The sequence below is a fragment of the Acipenser ruthenus genome, chromosome 6 (genome assembly GCF_902713425.1).
Source record: "Acipenser ruthenus chromosome 6, fAciRut3.2 maternal haplotype, whole genome shotgun sequence".
NCBI lineage: Eukaryota > Metazoa > Chordata > Actinopteri > Acipenseriformes > Acipenseridae > Acipenser > Acipenser ruthenus.
This window is the reverse complement of record NC_081194.1, coordinates 32530838-32553237: the sequence shown is the minus strand read 5'-3', so window position 1 is coordinate 32553237 and position 22400 is coordinate 32530838. Positions and strand designations below refer to the sequence as shown.

Below are 22400 nucleotides of genomic sequence, written 5' to 3'. Positions count from 1 at the left end.
TCCGATGCTCACCGCCCTGAACAGCAAGGTAATACACAGTAATGTTTTCACCTATATTTCATAAATAAATTCATCATTTTTGTATTTTCCTCACTTTATTGTTCTTAAATGCTTAAAAGCTTGACGACAAAAAATGTCACATAATTTTCTATTTTTGAGTGTGTGAGTTTAAATGTTCCATTCCCCCTCTTTTTTTTTTTTTTTTTTTTTTTACCGATTTAATCCCTATTTTAATAATTGTAAAATAAACTCTGAAAAACTCCAGCCAATTTATTTTAAAGATAAGAACCGAAAATCCAGACAATTGTACTCCATCCCTGTGATAAACAAACAAACAAACAAACAAAAATACCTGTGTGAATGCAGAAAATTGCTGGGAACTATGCTACTACACCTGTTTGCAAGAAATAGGTTTAGGAGTCTCCTCATCGGAATAAATGAGGTAAAAGTTAATTACCATTATTTAAAATTAAAAATGAATGAATTAATTAATAAATGAATTAGTTTCGGCAGATCTTTATTTATTTCCTGGATGTGAGTTTTGTTTAAACAGTGTTTGGTTCAATATGCATTTATTTTTCAGTATAATAAGTAAAATAAATAAACAATGCAAATAAACACCTGTTGATACCACCCAAGACATGCAGGGGCAATGGGTACTAGAACAGTCAAGAAAAATGGCATGAAAAGCATTTATAACTAGCTAACACAGGGGATCTTAGTATAGCACCATCCATTTAAAATACACAGCAATTATGACAATAATTTAAACATTTATATTGACACCTTTTAAAATTAGATCTCCAGCCATACAACAAGGCTCTAATTAAGGGTACATTGATTCAGGGGTGCTGTGATTGACCAATGTACAAATCACTACGAACAAGACAAACTGTAGTTCACCCACAAAATCGAATATGTTTACAATTTTAGAAAACCCAATGTGTTGGACATCACTTTAACTAAGTCAAATAACTTTATGGGCCAAACCCAGTACATCATACCCCGTTCAGATGGGCGTTTCCTTGTTTTCTGATCTGAAATCATTTACGCATGCCCGGGCAAGCGCAGTACACGGTGTACCACGATTTAATGCCTACCTCAAAATAACACCCCTGTAAAACTTAAAATTGACCAGATTCGAACTTATAACGTAACATATACTAATTGTGCTCTGTGTTGTCTGGAAATGCAATGTACAAAAAGAAAGTTATTATATGAAATACCTACGTTACACTTTATTTGCATAGGTTGGCCTACTTATTTTGAAATGTAAATGTCAAGCTCTTGTTAAATATAAAGCCTAAACAAATGTCATACTAATTAACTTATAACAGTCATCACATTATTTTCATATTTTTGGTAATATGTTGTTTATTCGTGAATTAGTGCACGAAAACCAATACCAAATCTTTAACTAGCTTCAGTTTTTTTTTTTTTTTTAAACGAACAATGGAAAGTTTTTTTTTTTCTTGAAGTGCTTCCCTGCTGACTTCTGCCAGGCGATACAGAAAGAAAAAAAAAACTGCTTGTTCCGCTGATTTCAGACCCGCATAGACACAGTCTAACTTCCTTCCTGCTTTTTAGTACTTTAAACAAACATGCAAAGCCAAGAGAAACGGTCTGCTACGAGACTATACTGTACAAGAGCTAACCTGGATTAAGAGGCTGACGAAAACAAACATCCCACAAAAAGAAGCAGCTCCCAGAAACATTCTCCATAATGTTCCTACAGATGTTGGATTGGTAACCTGTCTAGAAAGTTGTACTTGTAGCTGCTATGCAACGAGGTCGCTACTACAATTTTTACGTGTAAGGATTTAAATGGAACGTATCTGTGATGTAAAACGCAATAACATTGTTTTAGGTAAGAAATACGTTAATACTGACCAAAAATGTACTTCTTTATTGCGAGTAATGTGAGCCGTTGTGTGTTTAGAGACGTTTACGATAAACAAGGACTGAGAACGCAAACGGGTTAATGGAGAATGCATTGCAATTGCTATGATGAGTGTAAGGATGCTTTACGTGAAAAGATAATGCTCTGCTTTCTAGTTGCACTCTTTCAAGAATAAAACGCTTCAATGAATTTAAAATGCATTACTTATTATCAAAAAATGTGGTTGTAGATTCCAAAATAATGGCACCGGAGACAAGTCAACGAACTCGTGAAGCCGAGTCTGTTACTGTACGTTATTTCGAACTATCTTAACAAGACCAGAAACTAAAATAATTATATGTGAAACGTGCACATACATACTTTCAAGACCAACAAGATGCGTTGATTTTCTCACCCAAGTGCAAATAAAGAAAGTACTGAATATTAATATTTAGACCTAATAATATTTAAGGTTAAAATATGAACTCCTATTTGGAATACTTCAGAATTTAACACGTATTTGATTGTTCGTGTAAACGTTTCTGTGAGATATTTAAAAATAATACAGGTACTTTTCTTTCTGCTTTAACTGGGGGATCTGCACCGAGCATTTAATTTCACATAATGTGTGATTTTTTTTAGAAGGGAGTGGATGTGCAGTAGCAGTTTTTAGAAGCAAAACATCCTTTCAGTAATTTGAATTTAAAAACGTGCACCACAAGGGCACTTACTTTTCACCAACTGAAATGGTTTATTAAAAAAATTATCGCAAGACTTAATAGCATTTGTGGTATAAGGATGATATTCAATAAAGCTATAAATTAGCCTTCATCAAGAACTGTATATTTAAATAAACAAGCCTTCATAACTATCTTCAGCCTATACCTGAAGTTTTTAAAATATAAAATATGGAGTTGAATATTTTATTCTGGAATGTAGGCTGGGCTATTTTAAAGATCTCAAACACAATTGAATGTTTTTCCATGTAAATGGAAAACCAAACAAGCACATTCTGAGGAATGGTCTGGAATATTTTTAAGCAAGTCATTAAAAAACATGCAACATATATTTTATTTTTCTTGGGCATCCCCTGTACTTGTTCAAACATAAAGCAGGATATACTATGTAATTTCCTATGGCTAATGAAGAACAACAACAGGTAACCTTGGTTTGAGTAACTAGCAATCACCATGTCTATACTTTACACAACATATTGCTTCACAGCTTGTTAATTAGCCTGTTCAGTTTTAATTTGTGGACAAAGTTAAACGAAATGTTTAAAAATAAGAAACAAAACATTATTTTTAATGGAGGGTATTAACAGTGATGATGCACTGTGGTAAGTCTACACTAATTTCACAATGTGATATGTACTGCGATGTATGATGCATAATAAGATACAGTTATAATTGGTTGATGGACTGTTTTGTTAAAAAACAAACATTAAATGAGATAGGGAGAGGATGTATTCATACCAGCTATAAAACACACTTATTCTTTATTCAAAATCCATTTGGTAAACTACAATGACCTATGTTGTGCTTATGGTCTTGTATCACAATACAAAGATACACACCTATTTTACAATACAATATAACATGTAAAGAATGTATCATTATTCATTGATACACAGTAAATCATTACAGCCCTATTTATTGAACACATTTTGCTGTCAGTTACACATGCTGACTTGCTTTCAGTAATACAGCATCTAAAATACAGCATTGCATTTACATATGTATGTATATATGTAAACTTGTTTGTGAAGGTATCTTAACTAAAAACTACCAAGACAATCAGTTATCCTCACATACCCAGAACAGTTCAGGTTTTGTCTCAAGCAGAAACGAAATATTTGTTTTTAATCAGTATAGTTTTCCAGTGCAAAACAGATAACACTAACAGGCATGCTTTAAGACTTTACATTCATTGACCAATGTACGTCAGAACAGACTGCAAAACTAATTTTAAAAATAAAAAGGTGTTCTGGTTGAAACACAATTATTAGTGTACAGTGAAATACAACTTTTTTCTCTTTACAAAAGTATAATTTATGTTGAAACCTATCAATTATTTGGTTGTTTCATTATTAACCCTTTTTAACTCATCTAATCACCACAGCAAAGTCCTAGTCATCTGTTGACATTGTATTGAAAGTTCCCTCAGCTATCATAAAACATGTTGGCTTAAATTACATTGAATTATAACAACTACTGCAAAAAGGTTCCAGTTGTGTTATATGAAGGCCTGCAGATTTCCAAATCTCTGGTGGTAATTATAGCATTTATTACAACACATGTGCCCATTTAAAGGGTGTCAACAAACTGCCAATTACTTTGTTTTTTGTTTTTAAGTTGGAGTCATAATATGTGGGAAAGCTGTAGGTCAAGTTTTGTGTTTAGAGTTTATATAAATAAACTAGCACATGGCTTAAAACCTGTATGGCACCTTGTATTATTAGTAAAGTCAGTTTATGTAACATCTATAACTACAGTACAAGCCCTGATACCCTACCAGCTGGCAAACATGTGGTTTTGTTTTTCATAATAAAAGGACAGGGTCATGTTGAAATTTATAATAATTACATTAGCAGCAAATAATAACGTGTTTCTTTAATTAAATGGTGTCAAATGTTCAGATGGACATGACTAGAACTTAATGATAAATACAGAACAAAATCATAAGGGTCAGAAAAAACAGTATTTTAGATCAGGTCTATTAGTCTCCCATCTGTAGTCTGTTCATTAATTCTATCATGTTTGCCATGTGTCAAACATTTCTATGAATCACTAACTCACAAATGACCTATTTGAATATGTTTTACAGCTAATTTGTTTATGGAGTTTTCTGTGTTGAATTAACCTCCAAGCAACAGCCTGTTTACCCTGTCAGTCCGACCTTCCTGTCACCTCTGTGGTCTTCCAAAGCAATGCTGGGTTTCCTGAACACAAGCAGCATCCAGGACCAAGGCTAAATGGGATCCATCAAGACACCAACAGCCCTGTACTATGGCTGCTTATGCCTTGAATAGTTTGATAATGATGAATACCAACAATCTGAAAAGTGGCAGCACTCCTCGAACCGGAAGGCCAGTGTTGCCTGTGCCAGACAGAAACACTGCATATTGCCAAGTCTTAGTGAGTGGAGGCATGTACAGCCCTGGCAGTCTTAGCCCTTCCTCGCCCAGGACCACCTTTGTTTTTCCAAGTGTTCCCGACCAAAGCAGCCACAGAGGGCGATCACCGACGAGGCAGAAGGATACCCTAGGGGTGGAACAGGTGGGTCGCGTAAGGAGGTTGAGCAGCCCCAATCGGGGGAGATTTAGCGATGACAGTCAGCCACCCAGTCCTGGACCTTTTGGCGAGCTCAGCTGGAAGCTGGGCTTTCCAGAGGAGAAGCAAATTAAAAGGACGGTCCAGATCCCCCAGATACACAGGGAGTTACAAAACGTGGAGGTGAACAAAAAAGTTGGTCTGTTTGAAGCTCACATCTCGGACATACGGACCCAAGTGCAGAACTCGGAAATTATCCGCAGTCCACGACCTAGCCGTAAACCTGCATTTGCCTTTGAGCCCAGCAAGAATGTCGAGGACACAGAAACCGACCGGCCAGCCTCTCCCAGACTGCCAGACCACTTGTCAAACATCCCCAAAGAACTTCAGAATGGGAAAGGATCTAATGGCTCAGAGGTAGCAGATTGCAGCATGGTGAATTGTAAAAAGGAAAACAGCACAGCTGATCCAAAAAGGGAACAGGTCACTACTTTGCAGGATGTTAATGCACCAGCAGCCAGCAGTCATTCCCTGAGTTCACCTAAGGCCTCCAAAGTTGGCAAGAACTTGGCAGCCCTTGAGGCAGCAACAGGGACAAAGCCCAGCTTGATTGAAGAAGGAGTCAAGCAACAGCAGGACCTAATGCAAGCTCCATCCTCGGCCTCAGGTGGAGGGAACTGCTCTGATCTGGGAAATATACCCTTTGTCATAATCACGGACCACGGGATGGAGGCATCTGGGGATGGGGCAGATTTACCCCGCAGCCCCAGTGCTAGTATATCTTTAAGGAAGCTCTCCTCATCTTCCGCCTCTTCTGCTGGCTTTTCTTCGTCCTGGGAGGAATCCGAGGATGATATCTCAAGTGACCCGGAGCGAGCGGAGGGGCAGTCGTCAACATTCCTACAAACCGGATATCAGGGCAACAGAGCGGTGAGTCTTTTGTGTGAGCTTCCAGATTAAGCCAATGGAGAGTTTCTGCTAGTGCAGTGACTGTGGGAAAAGTAATACAATATTTAATGCAATGTGCTAAAACCTTTGAACTGTAAACATCACACTTATTCCTAATACATGTATAATATCAAACACTGAAGTATTCATAGTAAATCACTGAGCTATAGTTAATAACTTGCCATTTAAAATTACAAGTGTGTGTGTGTGTGTGTGTGTGTGTGTGTGTGTGTGTGTGTGAACATCTGGTGGTCCTTAAAGAGAATACATTGCAGATTGTTTTCTAGAAAAGGTAGTCTGATGTATTTACATTATGAAAAGCATACTTAAGAAGTATCTCTATTTTGCCTTTAGGGTGGTTTGGCATATTCCTGAAAGTCTGTTTTCCTGGTAACTTTTTGGAATAGCAGAACATTCCACATACTAGAGTTGAAGTGCTGTTGTTGAAGTGCTATAATAAATACAGCATTTACTGGTTTAGTAATAGTATTTCCACTGTAAATGGCATACAGAAGCACATTTTTGGATAAATATTGACACTCTGTAAAGGAAACTTGCAAGCTGGATATGGAGAAACTGCAGATGGGTGGATTTTATATAAAGCAGCATTTACATCTACTATAGTATGGACTTTGTGAAAGTGGTATCAACGATCTGTGGCATTAAAATAAGTTGTGTGGGGATATAAATGAAAACTTCATAGAAAGCTGTACGGATGATTTTATATTACTTACTTGAGCTGCTAAAGGTCACGTGTGTGCGTACTTGTATGAGGTGTTGTCTGTGAGCCTTTTTCATTGGAGGCTCGTACCTTTGAGCAACATCTAAGGACAGTCAGCTCCATGAATGGCTTTTGTGTGTATATGGATTGTGTTCGGAAGGTCATGACCTGACATGCAGAGAATTACATTTTAAACAGTAATCTCTCCCAATCCTTCTAAACATGAAGCAGTAGGAACCTATAGCTAAAACCATCATAGCATGGGCCTTAATGTTTTTTACATTGTAGGCCCAGTTTACGAAGCTTAAACAAAATAATAGGACTAATTCATTAAAGCAAACATTTTTTTTTTAATTACTCTTTAGCTACAGTTCACTAAAAAAAAAAACACAGCAACAAAAAACATGTTTTCTGTCCTTTTTTGCTAAGTTACTGTACCAGCATTATATATGTCAGAAAGAATACAATTACAATTACAGCAAGCCTACACAGCATGCTCTTTCAAGCCCCCCCACCCCCATCCCCCCAAAAGCGTTCATACATAAAATGTAATTACTCCCCATAGTGGAAGTGAAAATAAGACACCTTTGACTGATTTACTGTATCCTATATTGTACACAAATATACAGGCATTGCAGAATTTGAGCACCAGTTCAACATTTTATAATCGCTTTCTCTCTATGGCTCACAAGAGGTTCATAATCTGTAATTTATTTGGCTCATGGATTTCCAAAGCTGTAAAAACGTTATTATTTTTCGATGGTTACTATCTATATTGAAAAATGCATATTCGTGTCAAACGGTATTGTGTTTTTGTAAGACTAGTTAGTTACTAGTAAGAGGTTATATTTTAGCAACTCCAAATAAATTGCATGAAATCGTGTTTTCCAATCCGATTTTGCAATAAAATGGCAGGCAGCATTTCTTTTTTTTTTTAGTTTTGGTTTTGTACGGTATAGTGTACTTTCTGAAGACGTGCTGCTTTTGTACAAACAGTTTTATAGTATTACTGTATGTATCTGAATGGATTGTGCATGTATTTGAATACAGTAACAAATAAAAACATTTTTTTTCTGCCAGAGGACAATTAATTTATTCTATTTAAATTACGTGGTGCTGTCTTTCTGTTCCATTTGCCATTCAAGTGATTGCCCATGATATACATTGATATTGGTAACCCACATTGCATCAGAAAGGAACTCGATAGGCCCAAAAAAGTTACAAACATATGAGAAAAATAACCAGAGCTTACTGGAGCTCCATTGCCTTTGTACTCTCTTTTGCACTGCAAAGGAAACCAAGAGTGTCATGAACTTTAACAAAAATGACATCTCTGGGGGCTGTAGTGCTTTTTCAGGAAGTTATGTGAATATTTCAAGTTATATAAAAATGTCATAAATTTTTTTATCAAGTGTACACACTGCCTTCACCCCCCTTTCAGCGCACGCTTTGTACGTTTTCCAAAAAATGTTGATCATTTTGGACAGCCCCTAATTCAGGGCTTTCATAGACGGGGTTTCCATGGAAAAATAAAAATAAGTCTCACCTTTCTCTCACTATTTTGGTGGTACTTTTGGGTTGTGTGTGTTTCCATGTAGTTTTCTTTTAGTCAAAAAAATTCTTGTTCCAAATGCACAAGTTTTACAGCAATTCTAATCGAACGGAGCTAAAATGCCAGAATTTAGGTTCATGATATAAACATGATCCAGTCAAAATGTTTAGTACAGTACATTTTTTAAATATATATCAGTATATATATTTTAGCTCAAAGAGCAAGCTGCCCAACGTTTCGATATGTTGTACATATCTTTCTCAAGGGAGCCTGTGTTTGAATCCAAACATTGGAGGTATTTATAGGTTTTTGACGGCATGACAACTACTTATATATAATTAATTAGTTTATTTAGCAGACACCTTTATCCAAGGCGACTTACAGAGACCAGGGTATGCATCAGCTGCAGTCACTTAGAACAATGTCTCACCTGAAAGATGAAGCACAAGGAGGTTAAGTGACTTGCTCAGGGTCACACAGTGTCATGTCAGTGAGTGGTTTTTATTGGTTAAAACCGAAAATCTGAAGCTCTACTTATTAACAATTAAACTATAAAGTAGGGTTGGAACAATAATTGGTAATATTGATAATCCCGATAATTTATTTGCAGCGATAATGTTGAAAAATTATTATCGATAATCATAATTATTGTCCGTGACCCAATGAAGCAGGAAGCAGCAATGAACTGTCTGCGTGAGTAAAACATGATCTGTGTGAGCACTGCGTACATTGGGAAGTTAAGTATTGATTTTAAACAATATGCTTTTAACTTTACGTCATGGTTTCATTTTGATAATAATTTGTACACTGGCAAAGCATGACTGGTTTTCTAACATAAAAACACATATTGTTGTTTGTAAAATAAATAAAAAAAATGCTAGCTCACTGTAAAATTACTGTAGAAAAGTGGAACTTTTGACTATTAAACATTTTTTTTTTTTTTACGTAAATTTAATGTAATTGCAAACAAAAACACAACCATATGGCACACGTGTAATATAGACTAAATGGCCTATGCACGCAGCCTGTGCACCACATGGGGAAAAATAAGCGGGTGCTCAGAACCCTTGTGTATATTTGTTACCATTGTGTTGCTATTATAAAAATGGGTAGTTGCATAAACAGCAGAGTTAACTTTTAATGGAAGGATAGGCAGTCTATTTTATTAAACTGTCTGCATACAAGCAGTATGTTCCTAATAGTATTTTTTTTAATTTATTTTAATAAGAAAAAAATATATGTATTATTTTATAGGAAAACTACATAATGTACAAAATATACAAATTACAATAGGTGTATTTTTATACTCAAGTTTGTTCTGGACACCCACAGAAATGTAAAAACTCGGCGCATATACTGTCTAGTTTTTTTTTCTTCTAAATTCACTGACTTAGACTGGCGGTTGTCATGCTGCCCAGGTTTAAATTTAATAAATTACAACAATTTTAAATATTTTATTTATTCGGCTGACAATCACGATTATCGTGATAATTTACAGACGATAATAGATAGCTGAAAATGTCATTATCGTCCAACCCTACTACTATCATTTTATGAGTCAAATGGCGGTATTTTGAAACATTGAATAAATGGTGTTATGTTTTTCTATTTGGTCAATAAGCTTGCCAGGACCAGGACTACTTCCAGCAGATCGCGGTTGTTAATAAAGAATTGCTTGGGACAGCCTTTAGTCATAGCAGAAAGTTACATCAGAAACGGGATCTTCACTGATGAAGTCTTGTGAACATAAGGTACACCTTTCGTACATCTTTGCTCAATTTTGCGCTGCTCTTTAGCTTGAGAAGACGATTTACACACCCTTTTAAGCCATTCCATGGTTTGGCCGCACACTTCTTACAGCATGAGGAATGTGCGTGCTACGTTCCATTATCGTGAATGTGGAGAGGATTTGGAGTTTCTAAACTGCATAGAAACCCTGCTATAGTTAGCTATGAATTATGTCACCCTACAGTCTTGACCGTTGTATCACCTTCATAGGCTATGTTTATTTTCCTGCTATGCATTCAAGAATGCATTCAAGAATGCATTCCTGCCATTTAACCATTTTCCTGAAGTTCTTCATATTTTTCAATATATTAATATAAATATCAGGTGACAACATGACACAAATCCAACCCAGTGGTACCAACTTCCCAATATCTGACTTTGCATGACTGTGTACGTTTTGAGAATAACTAACAAATGAATTCAGTTCACACATATTAATTTAAACACATCTGCCAATCTCCTGCTGATAGAAACACAGAGGACATCTTGGTTGGCTTTGAAAATACTTTAAAACAAGCGCTTTAGGTTACATCCAGAAACAGCAACACACGCACACACTCACAACACTCAATACACGTTGTCGTTTTCAAAATAATTTAGGTATAAAAGTGACCTAGGGTTGTGCACTGATATTGGTCCTTGAAATCCTTAAAAGTTGGTTAAAGATTTCCAATGGAAAATATCAAACTCGCTGTTTCAAGGGGTGAAGAATTACTGATGCACAGTCCTAGTGCACTGGCCTCATTTCAAAGATTCCACCATGCTCAGGTTTATAGAGAGACTTCACCAAAACCTAAAATATCCTGATGTGCAGAAACAACAATGAATCATCATTGAAGTATTGAATACTAAAATCATTAAATATGAATTGCTAAGCAAATGCAGAGGACTGGTTTCAGAGATCCTGATTAGTACTAGTCTTGGACTACCTAATGTTAATTTAGGTAAGGCATTCCAAGATTAGCCGTAAGTGAATAGTTATCCTTTAACCTTTTATCTAACTAAACCTACATTACTGGCTGCTTTTATTGTGGAATGAGCAGCATGGGGGCTATCTGTTAAATAAATAGGTCCCCAGGTCAAATCCCACCTCAGCCACTGACTCATTGTGTGACCCTGAGCAAGTCACTTAACCTCCTTGTGCTCCATCTTTCGGGTGAGACGGAATTGTAAGTGACTCTGCAGCTGATGCATAGTTCACGCACTCTAGTCTCTGTAAGTCACCTTGGATAAAGGCGTCTGCTAAATAAACTAATAATAATAATAATAATAATAATAATAATAATAATAATAATAATAATAAATACCAGTGAAAAATAATTGTGGTGGATAGTGACCTTTGTAACCAGGTATTGTGCTGTACATATTTACTGACACCATTCAAATGTCACAATCCTCTATAGGCTGTCACTGACCACATATAGACTGACCAGTGCACAGTGATCTTTGATTTCCTGGTTCCAGTATCAGTCTGGTGCACAGGTAGTTTGGGCACTCTTTGGGCATGTGTTCCTCCATGATATAGGCCTACCTATTTTGTTTTCTAATAGTTACAGAAGTTCCCCCAACGTATATCAGTCTATTTCTCAATTCCTGTAAGCAGGACTATTTCCATAAGAGCAGTGTTTCAGACAAAACATGCTTTGATAAGATAGATTGGGATTGCATTTTTTAAAAAACATTCTACTTAATGTAATTTGCATGATTTGAATTGGTGATTCTGGATCTGACAACTCAACTGGAAAAATAGGTTGATGATAGAAGGTGCTCCAGCTGTGGCATGACTCATTTATTTTAAAGAAGAGCAATGTTGTTGTAATATTAGTAATTGCATACTGTAGCTATGGCTATATATTCTCATTGTACAAACTGACCATTTTCTCTCTGTAATCATTTAGGTTCATGCTATTTTATGTGTGCATGGCATTATTGAAAACAAGATATTTCATGTGGAAGGATTTTTTTAACAGTATAAAATAACTAGTCTGACAGATTTTAGTCTTTAAGCACCATAGATACCAAACCATACAATACCATACACTGTCAAGGTATAACAGCATTATACCACAGATAATGCTATGAAAGAAAGGGTCGTAGTTAGGGTTGGGTGCTTCAGTTTTCAACTGGCTCACTTTCTGGTTTCTTTTTTTTCTTTTTTCATATAATTGCCTGTTTAAAAAGAGTTTTACTGAGTTCATTTGAGGCGAATGCTGCCTTTTCTAGACTCACACATTAGGTTTGCAATCTGCCAGGTTAGGGAAATTCTTTCTATGGCAATGTGAGCCTTGGCTGCCAAAAACTCTTAGTTCCACTACCTCTTACTTCACAGTGGATCAGTTGGGACCGGCTTGCCAAAGCATCTGGTTGTAAAAAAACAAATTTATAGGTCTTTTTTATAAATAACCATCATGAAGTGTGAGGATAAAGTATGCAAGCACAGGGTTATGTATGGTTAACCAATGAAATGTATCACCATGCACTCCCCTTACCATTGGGATACCATTGTATTAAATTGAAGAAACTTACTAAGAACCGTTAGCAGTAGAATGTGTTTTATTTATTTCAGACTTTATTTATGCGTTTTGAATGAATACGAACATGGTCATTTATTGCCACTAAATGCATTTCAATCAGTGTTTGTTGGAATATTCGATTATATTTGTTTTATATTTACTTTTCAAAGATTAAAATATCTCACACATATAACACATTTCTGAAGATCCATCCAATTAACAAAAATACTATTGTGCCACCAAAAACAAATCGCAATATCTACTTAAAGTATATTATAGGAAACAACTACTATTGGTATCCTGTCTTTGCTGTTTCTGGCCACAGATGATGTTTAAATAAGCATATGGTTGCTGATACCCTGTAACTGTTTACCCTGTCTTATTAGCCCCCTCCTGTTGGTAGCCTCTCTTACTGTACCTACAGCATAGAGACCTTTTATACCTTTCAGCCTTGGCGAAGAAAAATTAAAAGAAAACAAAATGATTTACACAGCAAATAGTATGTTTACACTTTGCTTTGAGTAGTAATAGCTTTTGCCTCTGCAGACCTGATTTCAGCTCAGGCCACAAGTGAAATGAGTTTTTGTGGCTCAATCTAACCATGAGTGGACAGTCGTCCTTGCAAAAACACACAATTCAGTCAGTCTCTGCTTTGAGAGAGGCCCACTAAATGGCAGGGTTTTTTTAAAAAAAAATTAAGGTATCAAATTTTGGCTTTGCAATGGGATCTATGAACTATGCTGCTGCTTTCTTTACGTAACCTTTCCACGGAACCCCTGAATGGATTGAAAACCACTGCCCTAGGTTACTGTTTTACTGTTTTTCATTTAAAGGGCAAAGGTAGGTTTAAACTGAACTCCTTCCATGCAGCTAAATGTTGTTTTGGACTCCCAGTTTAAATATGTGGGGATTACTACACTGACTAATTAAAGAGAAAAGATTGTATGATCACTGTTTTCTGTACTGGCACTTTACACAGTGTCATGTGGAAGATTTCATAATCTGCATTCTTTAAAGTTATGGAAACTGCTTTCGGTACAGTTAAAATGAAGAGAACAACTGCTGCTGTGGCTCAGTGGAGATTTAAACGTGTTTCATTGTGCGGTTCAGCAGAGGCAACGGCAAACCTCCTCTGAGTTCTACTACCTTATCAAGAAGCAGTGTTGCTTTCTAACTCGTGCCAGAAGACTGTGGGCTTCCTGTAACGACTAGAAAATATATAATAAGTGTCTCCTTTCCGTACCTGAGCTCTCCTAATCAGATGAGGGAAGAACCTTGCATGTTTGTTTATTAGCACTAGCAGAGGTGCAAAAACCTCAGCTGCAGAACACACGCTGCAGGCTTGTGGTAAGACACACAACAAGAAGTCAGTTCAGTGCTACTGCTTCATTATATCATATACATTACTAATGATACCACTGTCCTCATGCATAGAAATCATCATGATGCTAAAGATTCTAAAGGACTTTGAGCCATTTAAAGGACTAGAGTAGTCCCTCGCTAAACTGGACATGTCTGGAGACAGACAGGTCTGAAATAACAAGGTATCCAGTTTAAAAAATAAATAAATAAATAAAAGAACATCACACACACATCCATTTATATCGCTCAAAGTACAGTAGTAAAATCAAATTAATAACTAACACATTTTATTTTTACTTTAGCCTATAGGCTACCGGTAACACAACATAAATCATGCTGCTGCATTGTACACATTACCATACAATGCAAACATAATAAAAGATTATTTTTAATTGAAACTAAATTATTCTAGCACATTTTCATTTTTACTGTAGCCTACTTAGTACACAATTAACACAAAATAGATCATGGTGCCCAATTAAGATGTTATTCTAATATACAGTACCTTACATATACTGCACACACTTCACAAAAAAAACATTTTTAAATTGACATAGAACATTTTACATAGTACGTGTGGCTGAAAGTAAAACACATAGCCTCCCTGCTGCTTTTGTTTTCTGTTTGTATGAATCATACTTTCTTTGCAAAAGCAATAACGACTTCAAATTCAGAAGTTTTATTATTGTAGTCCACAGCTTGCACAGTATTTCTAAATGCTTCTCGCTCTTTTCCAACGTATTGAGCAGTTAGTTTAAACTCTAAACTTTATTTAAGCATGTACTTAATTTTAGAGAGTTAGTAGGCTACTTGTATCTGTTCCATTTATTTTCATCTGGTCTTTGGTGTCAGTATAATATTTTTTTTTCGGTGTCTCTCCTGAGTGGCGCAGGGGTGGTAACGGTGAGCCGAGCTTAAAAAAAAAAAATTGGATATTCTAAATTGGGAGAAAAAAAATAATAATAATTGGCGACTACTAAATTTAAAATAAATAAATAAACACAAGTGGTTTTTTTCCATCCACAAAGCTCTCAAAAGTATTTACCTACACGCAGCAGTCATACAAAAAAAATATATATTATTTTTATTTAAACCTAGCATTCACATCTTGAAGGGAAGAGCTTGTCAAAAAGAATCATTACAAAAATATGTATTTTTATGTGGTGTTTTTGGTAAAATCAAGGCAGTTATTGTGTTTTGATTCATAATAACTGAATATATTTTAAAGTGTGTAATATATACAATAAACAGAAAAATGGGAAAACACCATAGTGTTACATTTAAAGTTAAATGCACTGTACAAGAAAAATTACACAAACTGTGTTGCTCTGCAATGTTCTCCCTTGTTCTTCTCTGTTTTGCTTCCATCAAGAAATAACACCTACTGCTCAGAGGAACTGCAAGATCCCGTTATAATGTTTGAGAGAATTAAAACAATTTTAAAACAATGCTACTGTAGTACTTAAAATGTCTTGCTTGAAAAATGTCATGTTTTACATGTATGACTCTCGGTCATATGAAAATTTTGGTTTGCGGCTCGTAGGGTCAGGAAGTTTGGCCACCCCTGACCTAGAACAAGGTGTTCGGAAAGACGATTCCTACTGCACACCACAAGTGTGTTGTGAGGCATGAATCAGAATGTCTTACACCAGTGGCAAATTATGTTTTGCATGCAAAATACAAAGGATTAAAAGAAACTACGAGATTGTAGGACCACCACTGTTAACAACATAGTTTATTACATGCTTCTAGGACATGAAGTGCTGTGTTAAATAACTGCTTATTGTCATTCTTGTCATTCTTATATCAAAATCACCTTTCATATTCTTCATTGTTTAAAACTGATGACAGATGTTTGTATACCTTCATTTGCATATTGCATAAGGACATAACTTTGGAAAACTTTGAGAATTGACTCCTAAATATATAACCTGAGTCTATAATATTGACAACATTCTTAATTTCTTAAATACAATTTTCATCTGCAAAAAAACAACAGAATTCAGCATTTTCACTGTAACTCACAACACATGGCATCCTTCAAATGGTTGTTTGTGTGTTTTATTTCTTCAGAAGCATTATACAAACTGACTCTATAGTCAGACACTACATTATAAAAAGAAAGGGTATGTGCACTTTCATTTTGGGTTATGGTGTGGATTGACTGACACCTTGCTTCATGGCAAAATCTCTGGGTTAATTTCTGGGTTGCAATTATAGCCCGGGAAACCGAAGCCCATCCACTAACAACTGCTCTAGGCCTTATATACTGCACAGTTTGATCAAGTGACATCTCACAATGTGCCTTTTTTATGAAGTTGACACACCATGGATATTAGTATTTTTCACATGTTGATTCCATACAATCTAAGCTGTAAACCTGAAGGGTCTAGCTGGATCTATTAAAATAGCTGTAATATGCTGTTAGATACAGTACATTAACATGTTTTCAATTGTTTTCCTTGTGACTTGAATAGCGTATGTTGCTAATGTCAGATCTAGTTAGTTAGTAAATAATACAAATGTGACGTTATAGAAACAAATGTGGTGAGTTTGAACTGATTGTCGTTTCCTACTCTTAACTCTGCTGGCATGGCAGGAAGTTATCGAGGCTGAAGAATTCTTTATCACAAAGAAAGCATCAGGCTCTGTTTGTACTACTCCCATTGTTCAGACCATTGCTTATTGTGGCATGGCAGGCAGGAAGCCAAGTTACTAATTGGTGTGTTGTCTGTAGACTCCTTTTCTGAACGCATGGTACATGAAATGATGTGCAGTGTAAATCATTTCAGATGCTATTGCCTTAGTTTGATTTTAACTTGATTTGAAGTATTTCCATTTCTACTAATGACATATATATATATATATATATATATATATATATATATATATATATATATATATATATTTATATTTTACACTACAACAGACTATGCAAAATGAATTGGGCTCTGTTGTGGTTAAACATTTCAGTTTGAGGGAATGGAGATGCTGCAATATCTTGGGTTTCCTCATACTGTAAGGGACATCTAGGGAAGTCTTGAAAACCTGAACAAAAAATATATTAAACAAGCATGTCAGTAATCCCCAGACATTGCTGTTAACAATAAAAAATAGATCAACATGGCCTACTATAAATCCCCTGTATGCACATGTAAAAGGGTTTTAAATAAAAACTGCTGAATTTCCTTTCAAAATGTATCAGAACTAGAACAGCATTTCTCTAGAGCAATGTGATAAAGAATGTCCTTGGCGCAGGAAGGAATCAAGGTCCACAGCTATGGTGCAGTTCCAAAAACAACCGTAGTTGATTTTTAACAGGATTCCAATCCCCTTCCCCTGGTGTTTTAATAGACATTGAGGATTCCACTACCAAACCCCAACCTTGTCTCATTGGTATTCCCTCCCATTTTTCCGCCCTTCGCTGCAGAGCTTCCAGCATGGCCTCTATTATGCAGGGGTCCATCCTCTGGTCTGTAGGATCCCATGAAGACACCACGTGTCAGGATGTGAGTGGTGCAGGAAAGAATCAAGGTCCACAACTATGGTGCAGTTCCAAAAACATCCATTTTATTTTTAACAGCAATGGTATTGGGGGAGCACAAATGGTGGGGTTGCAGTTCCCAAACAAAAGACGGTTTCAAATAATAAACAATAATCACAGTCCAATCCACAAGTGCACACGGGTTGAGGTGGTGGGGAAGTGCAGGTGCTCCGAGGGAAAGTCCAGGTGGCTGTGCTTTGGCAGTGCAGGTGCTCCGGGTGATTGTGCTGGCTTGGTAGTAGGGATGTGCTTTTGGTAAATTGTTATTATTGTGTAAATGCTATGCAGATGTCAGCGTTTTAACCATATCTACTTACACACACACTCTTTTATATTACATTCTGATGTATACCGACAGCCCTGGTTAGTATTTTCTAAGCAAAGAAACCCTAAATAAGCAAATAACATTTTAACATCGCAAAGACTGAACTACAAAGTTTAAAAAAAAAAAAAAACAACACATACACACCAAAGTATATATTGAAATTGGGGCTGTCACTCCATTCAAATTTTTGATCGGTTAATTTATGGGCATTAGTTGATTAACCTGTAGATTAAAAGGTATTCATTTAAATATCTCCTTCTGTTGATAAATTACATAGATATCAAGGACATTTTTTTTTCTTTTTAACAAATGATTTGCGTAGAAGTGTACTGGTAAATTAAAGCCTATACATAATTTATTTACACTTATGCGTTCTCTGAATTAATATTGAAAAAAACAAAACGTCCTTTTAAAATCATGTTATACGTATTCACAGGGATGTAAGGGCTAAATAAATGTCAGTCACCATACAAAGCATTCTGTTTATTATGGAAGTTTGCCTTTTAATGGCATCAGTAAGTCCAGCCACAGTAATTTCTGAATGTTTTCATTTCAATTGGTGAAGCATTGAACTTGTGTTTTTGTGGTACGGCAATTTTGTTTGGCATAATTATTTACATACCACAGTTTTCTCGTCCGGTTCCTCAAAATACTTCCAAATGTGGCTTTGCTGTGTAAAAACTTCTGTTGCACCAATTAGAAAAACTACTTGGAGACAATTGCCAAACCCTTTCCTTTTTATAATATCTGCCCTTACTGTTGTACCACAGCAGTCGGACAGTATATGATGATAAATCACTAAAATGAATACATTAAAAAATATGCGTTTGGTGATATTTTTCACATGACCAGTTATACGTCTATCATATTATTCAACGTTTAACCACTTCTTTAGAGTTTATATGTTTTAAAGATTAAAATTTCCATCCCTACTTGGCAGCTTCAGCTCCCTTGGTCTCCATCTGCCAAAAGAAAACAAATTAAAGCAGCGCTCTGGCTGGGTCACCTTTCAGCGTAAGGGGCTGTGCTCCCGTAGCCGAGTCCCCTTTGTACTGCCAGACTCCTCCATGTGATCAGTACGGCGCCATACTCTATCCAATCACCGCGCACAACACAACTGATCACAGTAGAGTCGTTCAGCAGTCTTACAGCTACGCCCTTTCCCCAAGAGGGCCGACTTACGGTTCCGTCCTACCATCGAGTCGGCCCATCTCTGTGAAGGTGCACCACCAACCTTACTTTGCGCCCTTCCTGGTCAGAAAGTAGATTTGTAGCTCAGATTCCTTCTCTCCGTTCACGTGGACAGACATACAGGCAGTCCGACAGACAGCCTCCATACAGCCCCAAAGTGATATCACTCAATCACTGCTAAATAAAATCCTTATCCAGTTATATCGCTAGATTCAATAATAAAAAACATTATTTGAGTTAAGGGGATTTTTTCTAAAATTACAATAATAGACGGTCAAGATAACAAAAGTGTGAATTAATGTATCTATGCCAGTTTGTGACAGCATAGGCCGCCTTTTTTTTTTTTTTTTTTTAGAGCAAGGTGTTGGTAACACCTTGGTAAAGCCCAAGGCATTAAAAAATAAAAGGTGCTTGATCTCAGTGAGTATTGTTACTGCCCAGACCAGATTTTGAAACATGCCCCAGGGTCAAAAGGTCACTGAATGCAGTAGCATTCTCACTTGCTGCACTGTTTGACCTGTTTAATGTTAACTTACGAAATTTACATTGGTGATTGTTATATGGCATAGATTACCCAGTCTGTCCTTATGCCATGCAAAGCAGCACTAAAATGCAGTCTATTAACACAATTTGAATGCCAATACCTGTCTCAGCAGGTTCACTTTTCTGTTTAACAATCCTGAGTACAGGGGGTTTGATAAGCTTCTGTGAGGTTCTTTGTATGTCAGATATGGCTCTATTTAATATACAAAGTGGAATAAAAAAACACAATGAAGTCAATTGGTTGCAATGAAAGCAGGAAAATCCTAGGCCAGGCATGCCACAGCTTGTTTTGTTATTCCCAAGGATTTATATTTATTGTCTTGTTGATCAGCAGAAAGCATAGAACAGGCTGCTGAAAAATACCTTCTGTCAAACCAGCTGTAAAAATAAAACCTCTTCTATAATTGCCCCTCTGCTTGGGATTCATATCCCAATTCATTTCAATTTATAATTACCAAGACAATAAGTATGCAAATCCCATGACCTAATCCTAAACTAAGTTTACATGTCTAGGTTTTCTATTTTAGGTAGGCTTGCTACTTTTCGATTTTAATCAGTAAAGCTCGTTAAATGTCGTAGTCCCCAAAAATATGAGTTTGACGGAAATAAATTTACATAGGATAAACGTCGGTAAAACCACTCGCTATTTTTTATTTTCTTACCAAAAATAGTAATTGAGAAATCATCTCTGGTTTGTGTAGTTTTTATACTTGCTGTCTGTCCCGTCTCCGTTCCGCTCTGAATGGCTAGGGGTCGCCGTCAGTCAGCTCAGTGGTCCCTTAGTAGGCTACTGTAGTTTCACTGTCAGTCATTTCATCCTGTTCTGACAGATCTCGTTGACTGAAGCAGCGCTAGAATTGTCTCATTCGTTTAAATGACTGTCAAATTTGGCATGACAACGCCACCTCTGAGTTTATGAAACCATTATCACTAATCCCCCAACTAATCCCCTAGTGGTGACAGGTTGCCACCACTAGGGTACCAGCAATGATAGCCCTAGTGCACGAGGACATAAATCAAAATAAAAGCTCCAAAAATGCAAAACAAAACAGTGAGAAAACAGCTAAAAACAAAAGTTTGCCAAACACTGGCTTAGCGCTGCTCCCACTAGAAAGGAGGTCCCGCTCCGGAGCCTACTCTGTGACACACTAAAATAAACTGTTGTGGGATCAAAATCTCCTAAATTAATCCCTACACAATCCACTCACCCTGGCTCAACACACAGTAGTGAGGCTGCATGCTTGCTGGAGTTAGAACAAAAGAACTGGCTTTCCAGCTCCTTTTTTATACCATATAGCTGGGCTTAATTGATCATCAATTAGTCAATTAAGCCCCAGCCACATTCCGCACATGGATTTAACCCCATCCCTGCCAAATTTAAATTAAAAACTTTTCAACTTTATGTACAACTGCAAAAACCTGCCATATCTAGTGCACACTTAAATTCTATATATTCTTTAAAACTATACATATACACAACAATACAATACATTATTTACACTTGCATGGCTTTTGCCCTGCCACAGTGACGTAAAACCGTTTAGCCTATAAACATTTTTGTAACCGGTCCAAATTATTTTACACAATCTACATCCATTACAATGATATATTTAAATACATTTACCAGCCTTATAAAGCCCTGCCAGACGCTTGATATAAGGTGCTTCAGTGTAAATTCCAAAAGTCCCGCGTAGCGTAGGCTTGCCGCAGTTTTTTAAAGTGTCTTTTCTGAGGCCCGTTCTCCTGCTGTCTTGGATGTAGCTGAATTTATAAAATACTCTCTCCATATCAGCTGAGCCAAGCGGGACACTGAGGATGCAATAAACAGCACAGCTCAAATTTGGAAAGTCAGTGAGGTGGATTTTTTCAGATTTTAAACAAAGTGATGCCGCCATTGTCTGGAGAAGTCATTGCTATCTACACATGGAATTCGCTTTCCAGTTTATACAGATTTTTCTTTTTCTACTCATTTTAGCATAAAAAGTAATTCACTAACATCAACTGTAATTGCTTTGAAGCTGTTAACTATCCACGCTATCTGTAAAGGTGAAATATGTACGTGGTGGGCGTGAGATTAATTAACAGTATGTGCGTGGGTGTGTGCGTGTGTGTGTATTGCGTGTGTGTATCTTCCACTATATCGACTTACTTTAACAGACAGCTTCACATATACACGTAGCCTAATTTATTATGAACATAAACGCATATATCTAATGTAATGTCTGGTATTTTCTTTAATATAACCATCTATTTTTATGCATTTGAGTGGTCCAAACTTTGGGTGAAAATCACTAAAAACCGAATAATAATTTTTGTATAACCCAGGAATTTAGTGGTAAAAATCAGTATAAACATCGGTATAGATAGAAGACTGTTTTCTCGTGACAATGTTGTTGGGATAAGAGAACAGCAAATTCATGTGACAGATCGAGATGCACATGCATACTTGAATAACGATAAGTGCCTGTCAATGAATTTTTGTCAGTTGTCTGAGCATATGACAAGAATTCTGTATTGGTATCTTCAGAGATCGCTGCAATATAATCCTCTGATGAGCCATTGCAATTACCCTGATGGCATCTCACAAGATTTCAACATCCTAATGAAAGAAAAGCAGTACTTACAGCTACATAGAAGCTGTTTGTTTCTGAAGAGGCTGCACTTATTTTTTTTGTAGGTTGCACACTGTCACAACCTTTATGTTTAACAATATTTGTATGACAAGACTCTCGTCAAAGGCACTGAAAAGGTTGAAGTTGTTT

General features: G+C 36.4%; 1 protein-coding gene across 2 annotated transcripts in view; it reads left to right on the top strand.

Annotated features, from left to right (window-relative positions):
- Window positions 1-1514: 1514 nt before the first annotated feature.
- itpkb (inositol-trisphosphate 3-kinase B) overlaps window positions 1515-22400 on the top strand; it is a 99804-nt gene continuing 78918 nt past the window's right edge. The window contains exons 1-2 of one of the 2 annotated variants that reach the window (XM_059025337.1): window positions 1515-1812; window positions 4706-6081. In XM_059025337.1, the coding sequence (XP_058881320.1) occupies window positions 4888-6081 (1194 nt within the window). In that variant the 5' untranslated portion in view covers window positions 1515-1812; window positions 4706-4887. Of the gene's footprint in view, window positions 1868-4705; window positions 6082-22400 lie in introns of both variants that reach the window. The other variant, XM_034019289.3, reaches the window with a different exon arrangement.